This window comes from Cibotium barometz, chromosome 3 (genome assembly GCF_041138505.1).
Source record: "Cibotium barometz isolate CiBa-2024 chromosome 3, ASM4113850v1, whole genome shotgun sequence".
NCBI lineage: Eukaryota > Viridiplantae > Streptophyta > Polypodiopsida > Cyatheales > Cibotiaceae > Cibotium > Cibotium barometz.
Window position 1 is genome coordinate 14,541,583 of NC_141048.1, and position 20,960 is coordinate 14,562,542.

The 20,960-nt window shown below is 41.8% G+C and overlaps 1 protein-coding gene across 3 annotated transcripts in view; it reads left to right on the plus strand.

Annotated features, from left to right (window-relative positions):
* The first annotated feature begins 13,173 nt into the window (after window positions 1-13,173).
* The window catches only part of LOC147639737 (RING/U-box superfamily protein), a 39,568-nt gene continuing 31,781 nt past the window's right edge, over window positions 13,174-20,960 (plus strand). For 2 of the 3 annotated variants that reach the window (XM_086773437.1, XM_086773443.1), the window contains exons 1-2: window positions 13,174-13,462; window positions 15,849-15,999. In XM_086773437.1, coding sequence (XP_086629563.1) covers window positions 13,327-13,462; window positions 15,849-15,999 — 287 coding nt within the window. In that variant the 5' untranslated portion in view covers window positions 13,174-13,326. The remainder of the gene's footprint in view (window positions 13,463-15,848; window positions 16,000-20,960) is intronic. The other variant, XM_086773441.1, reaches the window with a different exon arrangement.

A 20,960-nucleotide genomic window follows, 5' to 3' on the forward strand; every position in this document is an offset into this window, starting at 1 on the left:
GCTAGCCATGAGCATGCCATCTTAACCTAAATGCTGTCTAATGCAAGACCTACTACTAAGGCTGACTTCTACATGCACTATCTAATGAATTCTCCAAGTGGGTTAAGAGGACTGATTCTCAGCTGAACTCTATGGCTCAGAGACTGATCTATGTAGCTCCTGTCTGATTGTCCCTATATTGAGGGCTCATAATGGGGTCACGATGTATGGTGAATATTCCTATAAAAGGTACTACTTCTGTATAAAATGTTGCACTGATGTGATTAATGCTAATGTGTCATTGTGTACCCCAATGTAGGGTGCATGTGACATTCCCTTCTTAACTTGGTAGTAGGTTCAGGGCTTCCAAGTAGTTGACCAACCCATTGGGGGTACTCTAGAAAGAACTCTTTGTTGGAATTAGGGTTGCAGGAAAGCACACAAAGCTTGGAGAAGAAGAAGAAAGAATGCACACAACACACAATGTATTAGATTGTGTCAATGTACAAAAGATAAGTTAGCCCTAGAATGATGGGCGTATATACAAGCCAGGGGAAAAAACCTCCTAAAGAGGGAAAAAGTGCCCCGGCGGTCCTAAGTGTGTTCACACACATCACTGCCTATATATATGGAAACAAATCCCCCCTGAGAGTGATGGTGTGAACGAGAGCTGGCACTCATGTATAGGGAAGTGGTATAAAATTGTTGTATTCTTCGACCAGAACCATGCTTCCATATGTGGAGGAGAATTTTCTCTGGCTTTATGACTTAAGCTTCGTCGATCATATTTGGTTATTTCTCTATGACTTCAGCTTTGTCGATCATATCTAGTTGTTTCTCTTCTGATATATCCTACAATGCTAGACCTACATATGGCTTCCACCAAGAAACATGAAAGACATTGTGCATAGTCCAACTTTCCAGCTACTTTAACTTTAAAGAGACATCACTTAACTTGAATAATGGGAAATGGGCCAAAACTTCAGAATGAAAGCTTGGGACCGCTTGCCCACTTGCTTTAGCCATTGCTTCATGATACAGAGATATACCCAATCCCCTTAATTAAAGTTGATGCCTCACTTGGATTTGTTGGCTTGTTGAGTATATGCTTCCTAAGCTTTGGCAAGGCGCTCCTTAACTGACTCCAGATTTGAATGCCCAATGGAGATTTTCAGTGATAGTAGAGGCACACAATTATAAATGATGTAATTGCAAATCTTTTTGCAAGGTACAAAAATGTTTCATAGGAAATCATGTGCTTGCTATGCTAGGGCCAATGGATAGGTAGAGAGCACAAATAAGGTATTAGCTAAGGTACTCCTCCAAGTAGAGAGCACAAATAAGATATTAGCTAAGGCACCGCTCAAGGTGTGCAATGAGCATGTAGCACAGTGGGATCAAGCACTTTTGGGAATATTATGGGCATATAGAACAGCTTATAAAGCCACCACTCATCAGCACACACCATTTCAACTTGCATTTGGGGTAGAGGCAATGATGCCTTTTGTATACTTTGGTTGTGTGGGAAGGGTTGGAGAAAGCCACATCTTAGACTATGAATCCACTAAAGTGCATAGATTAGGAAGTTTGGATAAGCTGGATGAGACCAAGAGCATAGCAGCTTGGGCAACAGAAGTGGAGCAAAGGAGAAGAAAGGCCTGGCATGATCATCATCTTTAGTTTGGTGAGGGTGATTTGGTTCTTATGTATGACTCAAGGTATCTCAAGCACAAACCCACGTTGGTTTATGGGTGGAAACGTCAATTCAAAGGGTTACGGGTTCTACCTCAAGTAGCAATGAAGTTGATTACTTTGGATGGCCATAAGGTCGTTCAGTTAATGGCTTAAGCCATAAATTGTGCCGAGCTGACGCTTTTCAAGCTCTCTAAACACCCTCCAACTTATCAGATTCTATCTCTAGCCTCTCTTGACTCGTTCTCTTTCGTCCAAACCCTCTCTCTCTCTCTCTCTCTCTCTCTCTCTCTCTCTCTCTCTCTCTCTATTGTAAGTCTTAAAAACCTTCCTGCATAGTGGTATGCTTGATCTCTTTCTTGCTTTGGCTTATTCTCTCTCTCTCTCTCTCTCTCTCTCTCTCTCTCTCTCTCTCTCTCTCTCTTTGAAACCCTCTCTCTCACTATATTATGCACCTAAGGTTAATTTTTAGGCCCTTAAACCCTTTCTCTCTCTTAATTTGACTCCTATCTCTACCTTAACATTGTGTCTTCTTTTAAAGGAGTTGCCATATCTTCTCTCAACCCCTAAACTACTCTCTTTTGCCCCAGGTTAGCACACCTCACTCCATTTATCTTCCATTGGCCCTTCTCTCATTAACTTCTAAGAAAGCTTCTCCTTATGGGTCGTCTAGGTACAAGGGCAAGAGAAAAGGAGGTGGCACTCAAAGGTTCCAAACTCTTCAGGTGTACAAGTACAAAGTTCTTGTGAGACCATGGATCTCTAGCCTTGGGACTGCTAGCTTCTCATGGTGCATGTTATCTTCTTCTACTTCAAGATGCTCAAGTGCTCGCATATTATACATATATATAGAAGAATACTTTACCTACAAAGAGATCAGAGCATCGTTGCATTGGTCTAATCCCTGGTAGTTCTCCTCCTAATTGTCCTCTCTACAAGGTGAGTGCTATGCAACAGGAAGAGATCGTGACACAGATCAACAACCTTTTTGAGAAGATGTTGATCTGGCCAATCTCTGCACCATATTGTTCACGTGTATTATTTGTTCAAAAGAAAGATGTCTTTTATATGATGGTTATGGATTATAGAGCCTTGAATAGGATAACCATTAGGAATTCCTTGCATTGACGATATAATTGACAAACTTAAGGGAGTGGCATGCTTCAACCGTATAGACCTTAGGAGTGGTTATCGTCAGATCAAGATGTGCACAAGACTGCTTTTAGAACATCTTTTGGATTTACGAATATTTGGTGGTGCCGCTTGGTCTCACAAATGATCCAAACACTTTTAATAGGATGATGGATTGGCCACATAGTAGTTCATTGGAACTTTCTTGATGATAGCATTATGTTCTCAAAGAACGAGGTTGAGCATAAAGAGCATCTTGCCATTGTTCTTTATGAGTTGATGAAGCATAAACTCTATATCAATGGTGGTAAGAAGAGTAAAGTCTTTTTATCAAAGATTCACTATTTGGGGCATATTGTTTCAAAGGATGGTGTTCGCAAGGATCCTGCAAAGATCCAAGCCATCAGGATTGGCCCAAGTCAAGCATGGTACATGAGGTGAGAAACTTCATTGGGTTGTGTTCTTACTATCAGAGACTTTACTTTTCTTACCTCTTCATTTCATGATTTAACGAGGAAGAGAGAAATGTTTAGATGGACAGATGTGGAAAGAGATTATTTCCAAAAGCTAAAGGATGCAATCATTTAAGGACCTATACTTATCATTCCACATTTGTACAAACTTGTTGTCGTGGAGTGTGATAATTCATGGTCCAAATTGATCATCAGAGCCTAAGACACTTTCTTAATCATTCTATGTTGTCAAAAGAGCATCTAAGGTGGGCAAGCTTCTTGTCCATGTTTCATTTTCAGATTTTGCATACTCTGAGCAAAAACAATGTGGTGGCAAATGCTTTTGTCCAGAACACCTCAGGTACATGGTGACCACTTCCTATCACTAGTATGTAGGATATATTTGCTTTGCGAATACAGATTTATAGAGGGTACACATGTTCTAGAGAGTACCTGAAAGCACACAACCTAAGGTGGGTCCCACCAATCAATGGTGATTTGTGCATTTTAAAGTTTCTTGCTACGTATAGCTCGATAAGTTGGCATATGCCATGAAGTGAAATCCCAAGCAAAGAACATTGGAAGGACTGAAGTGGGGCCCACTAGTTGACAAAAATGAGTACGTGGGTCGCCCCGTGTCTGGTATAGCCAGGCAATTGTGCTGACCAAACCAAAGCATAGTGTGAAAGTATCAACTTACCAACCTATCTACCAACCCACTACATGGGAATGTAAAAATATCCTAACGGGTCTTAGTGAAGGATCTTGAATCTTGTAATAACCAAGCGTAGGTAGTTAGAGAAATAGGTAGGCATCTTGTATCTTTGGAGAGAGAACAATCTATCATTCATCTAGTATCTTGAGTCTTGGAGGATGTACCTTGTGCAGAGTGCTCTTGTTGTTCTTGCAGTAGGATGTGAGCCAGGGTTGGGAGAGTAGTGTGGTTGTGCACCAAGTAAGCAGGGGAGTAGAGTAGCTTAGTGTAGCCACTTGGTGCAAGTTAATGCATCCACTCCATTCTAGTCATCACCTCTTGTTTTGTAGGGCAAGTAAATGCATCCACTCCATTCTGATCATTACCTCTTGCAGGGAAAATAGCCCAGAGGGAACCATTTCCTTAAATATACTTGTGGGTTCAACATTCTTTATCATGTGTGTGCTCAGTAAGTGTGCCGTGAAAAGCATGTGTAGTCTTAAGTTTATGTGCACTATATGCGAAGTGGTAGAGTGAGCATGTTTGTGTAAGTCTTATGTTTGTCATTTTCTCAGTATTTGTGTGCATACTGAGTGAGTTTTATGGAAAGCATGTGCAGTATGGGGTTTATGTTCATTATGTGCAATGGTTGAGTGAGTTTGATGAAGTGAATACGTAAGTCTTGTGATGCATTTTTTATGGTAGGCTATGAGCACTGCACACCTAGGTAACCCATAGGTATATAAAAATTTGGTGATCATGATGGGACCCTCAAAGTGAAGCAAGAGGGTCCAAGTGCTAATTTCTTGTGCTCATCTTGGGTCTTGAAAAATTCTTGATGAATGCTTTGGTCCATACTTGAGTTTGTTCTCCAATTCTATGCAATAGAGCTAGCATGTAATAATTTATACATGAATTGCTATCTTCAAACAACTCAGGACAAAGTTTGGGAGGAAAAACTTGTTTATGTCCACCTTTGTTGTATCTTTAGGCTAGCAGATAGAGTTATCTTTAATACTATGAGTTTGGATACTCAAGGGATAGGTATTCTAGCACATACTTTAGGGATATCCAAGTTGTAACATTTGAAACATTTCAACCTTTCTTGAACCTTATCAACAGGCTACCATTCTCTTTTGATGAATATAATAGAAGAGCAGTAGAAACTTGGAGGAGAGGAGAGAACTTGGATGAAATTACATGTAGGGATGATTCAGGTAGTTATGTGCGTAGATGGGAAGCCTACCAATTGGAAGGAGGTCAAGAACTAGGGAATATTTGGGGTGAGTGGGTCTTGAGGATGAAGATAGTAATCAAGATAGTTGGGTAGGGTGGGTAGAAAAAAGAGGTGAGCAAGAAGACAATTACAGTTGGGGACACCTAGGAATTGGTGAATGACTCCAAAAACTTGATCTGCAAGAAGTGTTTCTCCACTTATGCAACCTTTCATTCATAGTAGGAGAATAAGGAGATCTTCAAGTGTGCCACCCACTCAAGCTTCTCTACCACCCACACAAGCTTTGTCTACTGCCACCCACAAAGCCTTCACTAAATCTTAACACACAGAGCAACCAACAAAAGTGGGTAGTGCAACCACATGAGAAGGAGTCAACCCACCAAACCATGGAGGTTTGCCACCAGTGGGCCAAGATCAAGATTAAGCCTAGGCTCAAACAGACCTAGTAAGTCCACCGCCGGTTGGTTGGGCAACATCAACAAGAAGTACCCATTCAAGGTGGAGCTCCTCAAGGTGAACCTTTGGCTACTATACTCAGTAAAGTAAGTGATAAGCTGCCTACTTTTAGAGGAACATCATTGGAAGATTCACATGATCACATCTATAAATTTATCAATGCTTGCAAAATTAGAGGGTTGGAAAGAGAAGATGCCTATCTTGTTCTATTTCCCTCAACTCTAGAAGGAGTTGACAAGTGGTACAATCAAAATCAAGCCCAATACTTTAGCACCTGGGATAACTTAAGGGATGGATTCTTGAGGAACATCATTGGAAGATGCACATGATCACATCTACAAATTTATCAATGCTTGCAAAGTTAGAAGGTTGGAAAGAGAAGATGCATATCTTGTGTTATTTCCCTTGACTTCAAAAGAAGGAGCTGGAAAGTGGTACAGTCAACATCAAGCCCAATACTTCACCACCTAGTATAACTTAAGGGATGGATTTTTTAGGACCTTTCAACCTGGAAACTATTGAAAACATGGATCGAGCTCCATAGTGACAAGATAACTACCTAATAAGATACTAATCCTACACTAATAACCATGCTAATCTAAGGTGGATAGAAATGAAGAAAACTCATCATGTGTGTGTGCTCTAATTAAAGTTTAGAAATGGATTTTTGAGGACTTTCAACCTGGAAGCTGTTGAAAACATGGATCGAGCTCTCCTAGTAATAAGATAACTACCTAACGAGATAATAATCCTACACTAATAACCACGCTAATCTAAGGTGGATATAAATTAACAAAACTCGTTTATGAGTGTGTGTGTGTTTGTGTGCTTTTTAAAGTTTAGACTCAAGTTCAATTAGGTTACAAGATCAAAGCTTGTACTCGTAGAAATACTTGAGATGTTGTGCTTGCTTGATTTCATTACTTGAAAATGACCCCTTTCATATGAGAGGAGCACATCCTGACTTTGTTAGCTTATGTGAGAGAATTCTTACTTGCTCGTGTGGTAGCATACTATACACACTCACTCTCTACATCTATCTTATGCTTAATAGCACCACATTTCTCAACACCCCCCTTGGTGCCATATTTCTTAGGCTACTGGAAGGTGGTTGGATGTGAGGTTTACAAATACTTCACCCCCCTTTAATGTAGGTGGTAGGTGGATTGACATTTGGACTTGGAACTTCTCCCCTGTGGGTGCTTAATTGGAGTTCTCCTTGTTTGATAAATAATCCTTGGTGTTGACTTCATGCTTGTTCTTTAATGTCGATGTCGATATCATAGTAGTTTCTTTGGTTGCTATGACTCCACTTCTTTGTTCTTTAATGTCGATGTCGATGTCATAGTAGTTTCTTTGGTTGCTATGACTCCACTTCTTTGTTCTTCTTGTCGATGATGTCCTAGCTTGTTAGAGTGTCCTTCTTCTTTGGTTGCTATGACCTTGACTCCACTTCTTTGTTCTTCTTGGTGATGATGTCCTAGCTTATTGGAGTGTCCAAAATTTGGCATTATCTTCTTCATTATGCCTTTGGTGTAGACTTTGTCTTTACCAATCATGCTTGATATTTTTTTATTGATGCTTTGCTGCTTCATCTTTGAATGCTTTTGATGCTTCATTGCATATGCTTTCATTTGTAGGTGGTGTCATGCATGTGGCTCCCTTATGCTTATGCACTTGTGAATTTTTGCTATGTATGATTTACGAAGGATGTATCCCTTTCCCAAATGTGCTTCCACGGTACCAAATGTTTGCCATTTGCAAAGGTTTAACCAATTGAGCTTCAAAGCTTCAATGGCACTCTCTAATTGCTTACAACTTTGTGGTTCAATATGATTTTGGCTTTCAATGATTTGATTCAATCTTGGTGCAACAATTAGAGTGCAACAGTGAGATTAGGATGCAATGAGAAAAGTAATTTTGTGTGCAATGCAAGATTTAATGATTAAGAAAGGGAAGAATAATAGAAATTGTCAAAATTGGAAATTTTTGCATAACTGTAATTTCTTACAAACCTGATATCTCTTACATTTCGAGTCCAATTATACTCAAAAATTGTGGGCTAATAGAATATGTGTTTTACAACTTTGTAGAAGAAGTTTCTGCTGATTCTGCACCATTTTGGAGAACCAAGGCTTTCTTTGGGCACTTATTTTCAGCAACCACTCTTAAGCTTATTACTCACTAAATATGAGCAATTAGTGGCTACAAATATACAGAGAGCTTAGAAATGAAGTGTATAAGGTGTCCCTAAAAGGAGTTGGATAATGACTTTGGGATTGGGAGATCAGAGCACTGAAATTTTGACCACAAGAGGGAAGAAATAGATAAGATGAGATTAGTAATCCTAATGGCATAGGTTAGTGCTAATAATGTGAAGAAATGCTAAACTAACCTAGGAGAGCAAGACCCAGGCTGTGATACCATGCTAAAAATATAGATCAAGCTCTCCTAATGATAAGACAACTACCTAATGAGACACTTATCACCATGCTAACTTGAGGTGGATAGAAATGAAAACTCATTATGAGTGTGTGTGTGCTAATTAAAGTTTAGATTCAAGTTCAGTTAGGTTACAAGATCAAAGCTTATACTCATAAAAGGACTTAACTTGTTGTGCTTGATTCCATGGCTTGAAAATGCCCCCTTTTATATGAGGGGAGTACATCCTGGCTTTGTTAGCTCTTAAGGGAGAATTCTTCCTTGCTCATGTGGCAACATACTATACACACTCAATCCCTACCTCTATCTTGTGCTTAATGGCACCACATTTCTCAACAGGAACTTCCATGACATGATAGTTCAAGAAATTTATAATCTTCAAATACAAAGTGGGGAGATTATGCCAGAGCTTGCACAAGGGCCAAAGCATCGGTTTCTAGCTAGCTTCCGACCCAGGTGACTTTATGCTCACACAGTGGGTCATGATGAGGGACCTTCCATATACAACGCAACAAAAGTGAGACAATGAAGCCAATTGTAGCTCTAGAAGAGTTCCAAGAGGTCGCCACACAATTGGAGAATGCTTTAAGAATGGCTAAGAAAGAAGCAATGAACAAGATGACCTTTGCCGGCACCCATCTCTACCACACTCAGTCGACATAGTTTCCTTTGCGAAGGGCAAGAAATCCAAGAATTGAAGGTGTAAAAAGAAAGGAATGAATAGGAAGAGACGATCAAGCAGCTTAAGAAAGAGGTAGAAGATCTTAGAGTACATGATCAAAGAGTGGGGGCTTGGTGCACCACCTACCACTCTACATGTCGCTTCAGATTGCCCACAAAGGAAGTATTGCTCTTTTTGTGAAAAATCTAGTCATGATGCAAGTTAATGCTACTTCATGAAGTGTTTTAGGAAGATGAAACACATTTAGAGCATGGGAGAATGACACTTAATAGAAGATTACATAGTGACACCCACACCAAGGCCTACCACATGCACCCCAAGCACACACCAGAGTCTACCTCTACCCACACCGTGCATGTATGATCCACCCACAGTTCCAATGGTGTACCGAGAGAGAATTCCATCCTCCTTTACTGCCTTCCAAGATTTAGGGTCCTCTCTTGTTCTTGTCTGGTACTATGCTTGGCTCTTCCTCTCCTTGTAGGGGTCTTCTTTATTCTTCGTTGTTGCTTTGGGGCTTGAGTTTGCTCTTGCTTGTGCTTTGCTAGACTCTTGCATCCTTTGTCTATGGGTTGTTGATTTGGGGACTAGAGTTTGCTATTTCTTGTGCTTTGCGAGCGTCTTGTATCCTTTGTTTGTTGATGGTCACAATGCCCTTTCTTTGGGGGTTTCCTTCTCTTGTCTTGGTAGCCCCCTTCCCCTCCCTTTCACTTTCTTTCTTCTCTAACTTTCTACTTCCTCTCTCCTCCTATGTTTTCTTCTTTCTCCTTAATTTTTCTCTTTTCTGCCTTTCTTATGTTTTCTCCTTAATCCTTCTCTCCCTTCTCTCTCTTCACTTCTTCTTCTTCTTCTTGACTAGGCATGCAAGCCTTCTCTCTCTGTGTGGGTTAGGTGTCGGGTCGGGTGTGTGTGTGTGAAGCATGTGCATGTGGCTAGAGGGAGTAGAGAAGTGAGAGAAGTTGTGGGAAGTAGGAGAGAGAGCAAGGTTGTGGGGAGGATTTTACCTCGAGGGTGGTGAAGGCATGATGTTGGCATTGATTGTGCATGAAGGCTGAGGGCGGGGAGGGAGTTTGATTGCTTTCATGATTGGCATGAGGGCCACACATTACCTAGCACTGAAGTCCTTGTGCCTTCACGATGCCATCCTGACCTCCTTCCTATCGTTAGATGGCCCCTTTAGTGTCTCTCTAGCTAGATCTTATAGGTGTATTGATAGAGCCACATATCAGGGTGGTCTTGCCTACTTCTACTCTGTTGAGTCATCCCAATGTGACGGGCTTTTGGTGAGGCACATGGAGGCCCTCTTGCCCTTACCAATCTATCACTCTACACTATTGGAGCCATTTAACGAGCCTCTGGCAGATGGAGTCTCTGCTGGAACTTGCCTCCTCTTCCTTGCTTTTATAGGCGAGCGTACCTAGGAAGGTCTAATGTGCCGCCTCCTTTGTGCTTTTGCCCTCTCCTAAGCCTTTTCTCCAAGTTTATGTGTGCAGGATCCCTTCTCATCTGTCTCTCCTCATTGCTCTTGATTGATGTGCCAATTTCTCATCACAATAGCACCTATTTCCTTTATCAAAAGGGGCCTCCATGACCTTGTTGTTGCTGCTCGGAGCCATAGGTTGCTCTTGTCTCCTTTTTGGAAATTAAAAAAACCCTTCATCTTTTTCTCTCGATCATAAAGTACTCTTTCTTTTCTCTTTTTCTCTTGATACAAGGCAGCCATCCTTTAGGGACACTCGACTGCCTTATTTTGATAATGAAGCCATCAAGGTTTCCCTCTCTCCTCCTCCTTGTAAGACCTGGATGCTCTCTCTCTCTCTCTCTCTCTCTCTCTCTCTCTCTCTCTCTCACACACACACACACACACACACACACACACACACACACACTTCCTTATGTGAAGAAGAGAAAAGAAAGCAATCCTTAGATTCTCACTCCACATTCTTTAGTAAAAACACTAAAGCTCGTCTTCTCTGACTCTCCACCTAACACACCAAGAGTCATAGAAAATTTCCCTCTTCTCACTCTCTCCCATGTGAAGATAGAGGCAAAGATGGACAAGCATCACACAACTAGGATCTCCTTCCTATGTAGACCCTCTCTCTCAACCTCTTTGTGCAAGCCAATCATTCATCATGCTAAACCCAATCATGAAGCAACAAACCAAGATCTCAAAAGAGCTCTTGGTGAATGCACCAATGTTTGGCCTCACATTTGGAGGCATCCATGACTCCAACACATACAAACGCATGTCTAGTCACTATTAAAAGAAGTTCAATAGTGTATAGACATGCACAAACACTTAAACATGACACATAAACATCACCAAAACAAGCCCCATGGCATCTATAGCATCAAAATGTCACATACGAAGGATCCCTTAGAGCGAGCTACATGCATACAAGCTAGGAAAAATCACTAAAACTCAAGCCCCATGGGCATGCGTACACTCTTGTGTGCTCTTATGCTCTTCTTCTCCATATCTAGGCTCTTAAAATGGCCCATATAAAGAAAAAGACCAAAATGAACTTGAAGTCACTTACTACATTCACACCCATGCGTCCAAATGTAAGTGGTCACTCGTTTGAGACTCCATTTTAGACCAAGCTTCCACACATGTCCAGGCATTTGTCTTTGCCCTCTTTGGCATCACCTAGGTCCATGTCCATCCTCTTGTGTGTAACACCGTAATGGTCCTCGTTTGACCTATTCCCATGCACCTTGTGCATTCACTTGTACTCTATTAGACACGCTTTTAAGGACCAAAATAATTCAATCCAACATGGATGTAGATGGAATGATCTATATTGTTGAAGTGGTAAAAAATCACGAGCATTTATGTGCTCTCTTAATAACTTATGAAATATTTAACTCTCTCTCTCTCTCTCTCTTTATAATCATTTGTGACTAGGATTGGCACTATGGAAGTGTGGAGTAGGTCAACTTAATAATCAACAATTAGCATCAGAGTAAGGCTTTCCATTTTTTTTTTTTGTGTTTGTGGTTTTTGTACCTCTCATCTTGCTCTTAGTGTTGGCTTTTGTTGGTCAAACTCAGTTGGGCAAGTGTTGCCATGTTGTTTCGCGTGATTGTTGGTTGGAGCTTTGGGGTCGGATCTTGTATTACTGCTCCAAGGAGATCTCAGGTGTAGGAGATTATGTTGGTGTTGAAGTTGAGCTATCATTGTGGTTATTTATGGTGTATTGATTAAGGGGAGGATTATTTACTTAATTTCCTCTATCTCCTCTTTAGAATTGTGGCAGTAGTTTGCCAAACTAATCTAACATGCTTGGTGTGCACAAATATGATGGTGTATATGGGTTAGAGAAGGAATGGGTCTTAGAAATCCTCGTGAACATTTTTTTACCCTTGGTCCATGGTCAACTAGGGTGTGGGACCCCTACTACTTGGACCTCTTCTCCACAATAATAATGTGTTTCTACAAAAGGCCAAGGGTTGAGGGCATGAATTATCTAACACTACAAGAGAACCAGAGCATATCTGCGCTCAAAATTACGAAAGAAACAAAGAAAATTGGGGAGAAAAAAAATCCATACGTGGCTGTATATGCGACTAGGGGCGTGTGGCTACAACCTCGTGCATAGTCGCACCCATAACCATGCTTTTTATAGCCGCGTTGCAATGTGTCATTAGAATGGGAGAGATGTGTCCATACATCTCTCCCCATTTTGTCCTTGTTTTTTTAATAAATTAATTATATTTTCACACACACACACACACACAATAATTTAAACATTAAAAAAATTTAAAATAACTTTAACACTTTGCAAGTATATCATTATGATGCTTCCAAAATTTGAGCATACATAAGAGATTTCTTCTTGTTGGTAGACTTGCACTTGTTTGTTTCCTTCTTCTCTCTCGCCCATGCTTTTTTTGACGTCCTCTTCATATGTCCAAATCTGGCTTGGCTCTTCAATAAAACAAATAAAGGCGAGTCCACCAACAAAAAGAAAGATCTGGTACTACTCAAATTTTGGAAGATTATGCATAAACCTTGATATGCTTAAGCCTTGATATATATAAGCTTATGCACAAGTCTCATACATGCTTTATGCATAAGCCTTATGCGTATATTATTGCATAAGCTTACGCACACATAAGGCTTATGCATACAATATGTATACGTCGTATACATACATTATGCATGCATAAGGCATATACATACATACATTATGCATACATAAGGCTTAAGCATAAGCTAGATGCATGCATTACTACATAAGCTTACGCACACATAAGCCTTATGCACGAGCCTTATGCATAAGGCTTATATATGAAGTATTGATGGAAAACCAATGGATCAAAGAAGATCTAACCGTAGAGATTATGCCAAGTGGCAGAAAACTTTGGTGCCCGAATAAATAAATAAACAAATACGTTATATATGGGAGGTTGTTTAAAGAATAAAGTCAGCTTGTCTTCTACGTGAAGGCTCGTTGCTGTAAATAGTAATAAGAAATCCATGGCCTCTCTCTCCGTGTCTGTTTGCGTGTGAGAGAGAGAGAGAGAGAGAGAGAGAGAGAGAGAGATCAATCCGATGCATTCAGGAGATGAAGAAGTGGGCTTGATCCCCTGCGAGTGCGATGGCGACACACAAGTTCCTGATTTTGAGTGGAACCACGACCACGACAACAGCGACCACCCCGCGCCTGCTGGACCCTGGGCTCGCCTAGGTAATCATAAGCAACCTCCCTTTATTGATATGTCCCCACCTTTGTGCATCTAAGTTTCATTCCTGCATGTATGTGCATTTTCCTGTATTTACTCGCGCAAGCGTATATTGATGCACACACTCTTCATTTATGCGTCTTTTATAAAAGCACATATGTTAATGTACATGCTCACAGTAACACAAGTTACCTGATTTTATACATACATACATACATACATACATACATGTGCGTGTGGTGTAATATAATATAATATTATATATATATATATGTGTGTGTGTGTAACATGAATGTCTATACGTATATGATATTACACACACACACACACACACGTGTGTGTAATACATACATACATACATACATACATACATACATACATATATATATATATATTACTGAACCGCGAGAGAGAGAGAGAGAGAGAGAGAGAGAGAGAGAGAGAGAGAGAGCTCCTCCATCTCTAGTCCTAGGAACTTCCTTTCTCTTGCAGTCCTTCTTCTGATTCCCAATCTGTGTGGACAGCATCTGAAACAACGCGAAAAATAACATATTTCGGGTTAAAACCAACTAATTAATTAATCACTTATGGGAACTAATGTTCAAGTGCCATGTTGAGACAGGAGCAATTGGAGATGTTGAGCTAATGGGAAGATGCTGCAGGAAGATTGGAGACATTTGATCTTCATATTGTCCATATAGAATTGACAGCTCGAGTTCTCCTTTGGCTGGAGGACTACCTCAAGTGTCAATTCAGTCCGTGATTGGGAGGCTTGTTGCAAGCCATCTTGAAGGAGCTTGCTGGAATATCAGCATGGTTTGGTGAGACTACCTCGCTCGTTTTCGAGAGCCATTGCTCATATTTTACAAGACCGTCTAGACAAAGAAGAAGGCCAACAGGTTCTTAGATTGCTTGATGTGGTTCTTGCACTTGTTAGTTTTTGAACACAACCTAGGAACAACGACACTTGAGGTTCCAAGAACACCAGAATCAAAAGGGAAAATGAAGAAGCTGTCAAGACTATCAAGGTCAAGGACAGTCCTAGTGAAGAGTGTTGTCACATGTGAAAGCCTTAATCATACGTTAGTGAGTTAATTGTGCAATAATTGTGGTTGGAAACAGAGCTAGAAGAGAGGAGACACTGGGTCCCAAAACCCACTAAAGGGCCCCTACCTTTCAATGTATTTGCTTATATTATGGAAAAAGTTGATCTAGGAAATTGGAATTAGCTTCTAGAGCCTCGGTAATTAACCAAGTACTGCTTGCCTCAGCCTGGTATATCTTCTCCTATTGGTGCTTCTCACGGGGATGCATTGGTTAGCTTCGGAGACTGGTCCGCAATTTTCTTTGGTCAAGTTTGGATGGTGCAATAGATACTTGAGCCAGAGTTGCATGGGACTCGGGAGACTATCATTCGTCCCAGACAGGAAGGATGGTTGAACATTATAGATCGAGATATTGAGTGCAAAGCCTTGCTTTGCAGGCTAGTGTTCAAAGGCTTGAAAATGGATCAAAAAGCCAATCCCTTATGCATCGATGACTGTGATAGATTGTGGCTAGTGACTCACCACTTGAGCCCAAGGTTTGATTGTGGCTAGTGACTCACCACCTAACTGTAGAGTCCTCCAGACTCACCCTTGAGCCCAAGGTTTGATTGCCACGAGCCTACTTGGTACCGATGGCCCCAATCTAGTGTCCCATACCACTAGGGCGAACCACCCACCTTGCAGCTCCATGGCCATGAGGTCTTGCACGCCCTTGGTAGCCCTCTTGTTTACCGTGTGGATACCTCAATAACTCATTAGTGCCCCGAAGGTCACTTATATAGCAATAACCTAGCCATCATTGGCCTTGCTTTATTTATAAGCTTTTAGCCATTATTAGTCCTAGGATATTAATTATAAGCTCTTAGCCAATGTAGACCTCACCTTGCGAGTGCCCTTAGTCTATATGTGAACCCTTCAGGTCTCCACGCCCCAGTTAAGTCCTTAACCCTAACTTAGGTTAGTCCACGTCCCTAGCACAAAGGTCCTATAAGGAGAATTGCTTCACAGAGGATCCTTATTTCCTAGTCTCACCTTGTTGCCAGATTACAGGTGTTGTGGAAGAGCTGGGCTACTAATAGAGAGTCTCCATTTATTGGACCCTTGCTAGTATTACACTTTTAGTATATTGAGGATACTTGCTGGAAGAGCACACTTTGTTAAGGATCCTAACGTGGTTGCTACTTCTGTGGTTTTTATGATTTTCATTGATTGCTTTAGGCCCAACAATCTGGTCTTGCTTATATCTAATATAATTGTATATATTTTTTCTGTCCAAAAAAAGTTTGCATTTTGAGCACGTATAAGTTATGTTCTCTAAAGTTGTTTGTTGTTAATGGTTTTGCAGTAGCAGTTGAGAGATCAAACCCAGACATAGAGCTTTGGGAAGATGATACTGTTGTTGGTCGAGCAGATTCAAATGGCAATAGGAAAGTTAGTAAGTTTCATTGTAGGATTTACAAGGACTCTTCCGGACACGTATCTGTGAGCAATTTGAGGTTAGGAACTTCACTCTTGCCACTTCAAATTTATGTTCTTGATATTGCTAATGTTGTTGTACTTGGCAAAGTAATTTTTTTGAAAGGACCTTCACTTTTGCCACTTCAAATTTATGTTCTTGATACTGCTAATGTTGCTCTACTTGGCAAAGGGTTTTTTTTGAAAGGTTAGTGAATCTTTGGAAAATATATTGAAGTGAAGTTTGAACCTTTGTATGCTAGTCCCAAAATTGTCTAGGGGACTGTTCATTGCACTCATATTGAAAATTCGAAGGGGAAGTGGTTTCTCCTTGAGAGAACTGCTATTTGATTGCCTTGGACCAAGTTAAATGATTGTTTGGAAATTAATGATCCACCTTATTCTTGTAATTGGCTAGCTCTAGTTTGTAAGGCCGCCTTTATGAAGAGAAGCCCTAGTTGAGCAGCTTGGTCACCCAAGATGACCCAGTTTAGACACCGAATGGTTTGCGACAGCTTGGAAAGGTTTGGTACATTGCCAGACAGACTATATGTATGGGGAGACTAATATTCTCATACCTATAGTTGAAGCAGTGGCGCTAGGAGTATCCCTAGGAGCATTGCCATAGGTGACTCTGTAACAAGCCCGGAAGAACAAGGGCTCTATTTCTCACTACTGTGTTCACATTAGCAAGTCTTTTAAACAATAGTTAGCTTACCATTCACTTAGAATAAAAAATGAGAAGTGACATGCCCCCCCCTATTTATTTTATAGACATGAGTATGAGGGTGCAACAAGCACTAGTTTTCTGGGTAGTGGCTCCATACCCTAGCCTCAGGGTCATGGCGAGAACCATCCACCACCCAAGTTCAAGATAAGGGGAGAACTCCACGCTTGTCTTCCACTCAAACCTCTTGGTAGGAGTAGCGACCCCACTGCCCAAGCCCAAGGCAAGGGGGACACTTGCGTGTTGCTTAAGTCACTTATCAAGAGTAGAGGCACCACCGCCCAAGTCCAAGACAAGGAAGAACTCCAAAGTTTTTGTCATGCCAAGAGAGAAGTACTTTGTACATGTGCCAAGATAGTACAGGGAGCACCGAGAATCTTCAACTCACCTATTTAGCCCATCGGAATGACTCACTGATAGAGTGTGCAGAGAGCGGAAGCAGGGGGGGCATTAGAATGTGTTGAATTGAGAGTGCAAGAGAGAAATGAAATGAAATGATATATTAACGTCTCTAAGAGGCCATAATGGCCTATGAGACCAAAACTGAGAGTACATCTGAAGTTGGTCTCTCATCAAAGAGAACAACTAAATGAGACTAAAAAGTACCATAAACTGATTGTCTTACAGTTATAAGAATAGAATTGTAAGACTCTGAGATGATACTGAGTAGAAAATATTGGAAAATGTATATTAGGTAGATCCATGTATGTTGATCAGTTGAAGTGTTGCCCTCTCCTTAGATCAAATATCTCCACCATGGGGCTGTCTAGAATGGAGAGAGAGAGAGAGAGAGAGAGAGAGAGAGAGAGAGAGAGAGAGAAGAAAGAAAGCTGTATTAACGTCTACTAGAGGCCGAACTCGACCTATGAGACAAATCAATGTACAATTGTCAATGTCTTCTGGATGTCGAGAAAAAAATTGACAAAATGAACATGAAATAAACTATGAAAGTACCGAGCTAGTGGGGGGGTGTGATGGATGGAGCACTACTGCTAGAGGCTCAGTATGCAACCTATATGTGTAGGGTATACAAGAATGCAATGCAGATCTGTCTAGCTCCAACGAGTACCATAATGGGGGTGTAATATGTGATACATAGGCGATGGTGAGGCAAAAATACCTCGGAGCATGATCTCCGGGTGTGAGTGTAAGTGAGCTAGCCGCTTCTCGATATGGTGCTGATGTCGAGCCCGTATCTCTATGATCTCCCTCTGATGTAGTATGGGAGTCTGGTAGCTTGGTGCTCTCAGTCTCCGTCTGGCTTGGAGGTCCGCAGCGCGCTGAATTGTAACCCCCTCCTGTGTCAGGGTAGGCACTGGGATAGATCTTTGGAAGAAATCAGTGAGGTGGAGCTGTCGTCGCCGCCCACCTCTCCCTGTGGTGTGAGTCTGTATCAGTGTCTCTCTGTGGCGCTGTGTCTCTAACAAGAACTGGCGCGCGCGAGAGAGAGAGAGAGAGAGAGAGAGAGAGAGAGAGAGAGAGAGAGATATGAAGCTAATAAGTCGAATATACTGCAGTGACAGCAATCCCGAGCAAGAGACCAAAGTCTCATAAGTGAAGGATACAAGAGAGAGTGTGTCAACACATGAACCACACAACTCAATGATCAATGAATGAAAAGGGGAGAGGCCAGCACACGGTAAAAAGAGGTTGGCCGACTGGGACGTGGTCACCCGACGTGGGAAAAATACTAGGAAAAAGAGGAAAAATATGGGTGGCCAGTCCGGGCCGTAAAAGGGAACGAATATGGGCAAATACATGGGCAGTATATGGGGATGAATATATTTACACCCCCTCTGAGCACCAAATGTTGAACAAACTCCAAGAAGCCGAAGATGAGGAGCCAAGGGGCTTGGTGAACAAATCTGCTCCATTCTCTGCTGAAGGACAATACTCCAAACGCAAATCTCAAGCAAGAACCGAATCTTAATGTGTTTGTAAGAGCATGAAACATAGGGTTCTTGGCGATGGTGATGCAACTCTGATTATCACACCAAAGAAGAGTAGATCCGGTAGGAGGAAAGCCAAGCTTTCCCAATAACCTCCGCAACGAAATCGCCTCACATGCAACATAACAAGCTGCTCGATACTCCGCCTCTGTAGAGGAAAGTGCCACAATAGGTTGCTTTTTACTGCTCCATGAAATGGCTCCCGACCCAAGTGAGGAAACACAACATGTGGTCAAACGTCGAGTATCCAGATCTCTTGCCCAATCTAAATTAGTCCATCCAAGAAGAGTGCACCCCTGGCCATAGAATATGCCAAATTCGAAAGTACCGAAGCACCCTGGGAGCACACTGCCAATGCTGCTGACGGGGCTTGGATGTGAAAGAACTCAATAAGCTGACTATGAAACAAATGTCCAATTGGGAGTAGGTCAACCATACCAAACAACCGGTGAGAACCCGATATTGTCCCAAATCAATCTCTGGAGAAGTATCAAGAAGATCACTAGTATCCATTAATAGGAGAAGATACTGGTCTACACCCAATCATCTGAAACTTGTCAAGAATCTCTTGTGTGTACTTCTGTTGAGAAAAGAAAATACCCTGAGGGGTCCGGCAAGAAAATAATGTAGAAGGCCAAGATCCGTCATCTCAAACTCTTTCTCCAAAGCATCCATGATTGAACAGATCCTCACAGAATAAGAGCTTGTAAAAATGAGGTTATCAACATAGACCACAATGATAATAACTAACCGCCTCTCGAGGAGGATATAAAGGTTCGAATTTGCATGAGAACAACGCAGGCCAAATTTCTAAAAGAACTCATCAATCCGCTGGTACCAAGCCCGCGGAGCTTGCTTTAGACCATACAAGGCTTCTTGCAGGATTTAACGGAAGGGCAATTGTAACACGGAAATCTTAACTATCATAAATCCTGATCAAACACATAAACGTGCCAGAGAAAGAGAGATGAAAAACAGCTCTGCACAGTACACCACACTAGGGCTAGAAGATGGGTTGCCCCCCACCCCCCAAAAAAAAAAGAAAAAAAAAGGTTAGATTACCAAAAAGGAGTCTGCTTCAGATACAACCTTGCGGGTGCCCAGCGATTCTCCACTGGCCTGCACCTGAATCCTCCAGTACAAGATGAAAACAGAAACAAAACATATGCTGAATTCAAAGTTCCTCAACATAACAAGAGACCTTTTCCGACTTTAAGCACATGTAGGACAGCTATGGACAGCCCGCAACATTCCCACATCAGCCCCGAACAACCCTGTAGAGTTGTTCCCAACCCCTGCCACCCTCAAAGAGGAAATCGACCAGCTTCAAGAGGGCTGTATCAGCAGTCGACCAGCCCTTAGTTGCCCCAGACAGAGTCGGTCGGCAGATTTTTGCATGCCAGGAGAAGTCGGCCAGCAGGTAGAGAGCTGTCCACAAGTCTACCACCCTCTGGCACAAATAGGATGAGTCGGCCAGCAGATTTGCACGCGTGGAAGCAGCCGACCAGCACTTAGGAAATCCCAGATCCACTCGACCAGCAGTTATGCCCTCCAAAACAGATTGGCCAGCTCCCACAAACACCTGGAAACATGCAACTGCCCAAACTTGTCCTCTACCCCAATAATAGAGTTTCCCCGCCAGAAATATCAGCTCGTGTGCTTTTTACGTGAGAAGAGAGCACCTACAAGCAAACAGCCCATATAATGTCCAGTTCCCGATACTTTGGCCACCATGTAAATAGTCCTGCCCACCTGTAAAACACATGTAGACCACCTGTCAGACCAAAACAAGTGTGCACACACACATCCACAGGGTGCCCAGGCGTCCCCGGCCCCATGGACAACACAAGGAGTAATCTCAAGCATTGTCCAGGCAAACAAAACAAGTCATCCAAACATAAAATTAAGGTCATGCACCCAACTAAACTAGAAGAAACACCCATTTGCTTAGCTGTATCAATCAGGTAAAATGTTGAGGGATCCAAAATCCTTCTGGAATCTTCCCAAAACAAACACTAGGATAGCTAGTCCTGGGAAAACACACCATGTCAGGCTCCATATGCCATACATGAACTGTCATGTCAAGCTCCATATGCCACACATGTACAGTAGAAAACAAAACAGAAGCAATGAGGGATTTTGTGACACAGGACATCATAGATGGCCTGTATCTAGATGGACGTCAAGTTGGCTTTCGTGAATGGAGAGCTTACATAGGAAGTGTATGTTGATCGACAGCCGGGATTTGAGGTTCCGGGATGATAGGACCAAGTGTATTGACTGAAGAAGTAAGAATGGTCATCCGGGCCGTTGGAGCGAAGGTCTC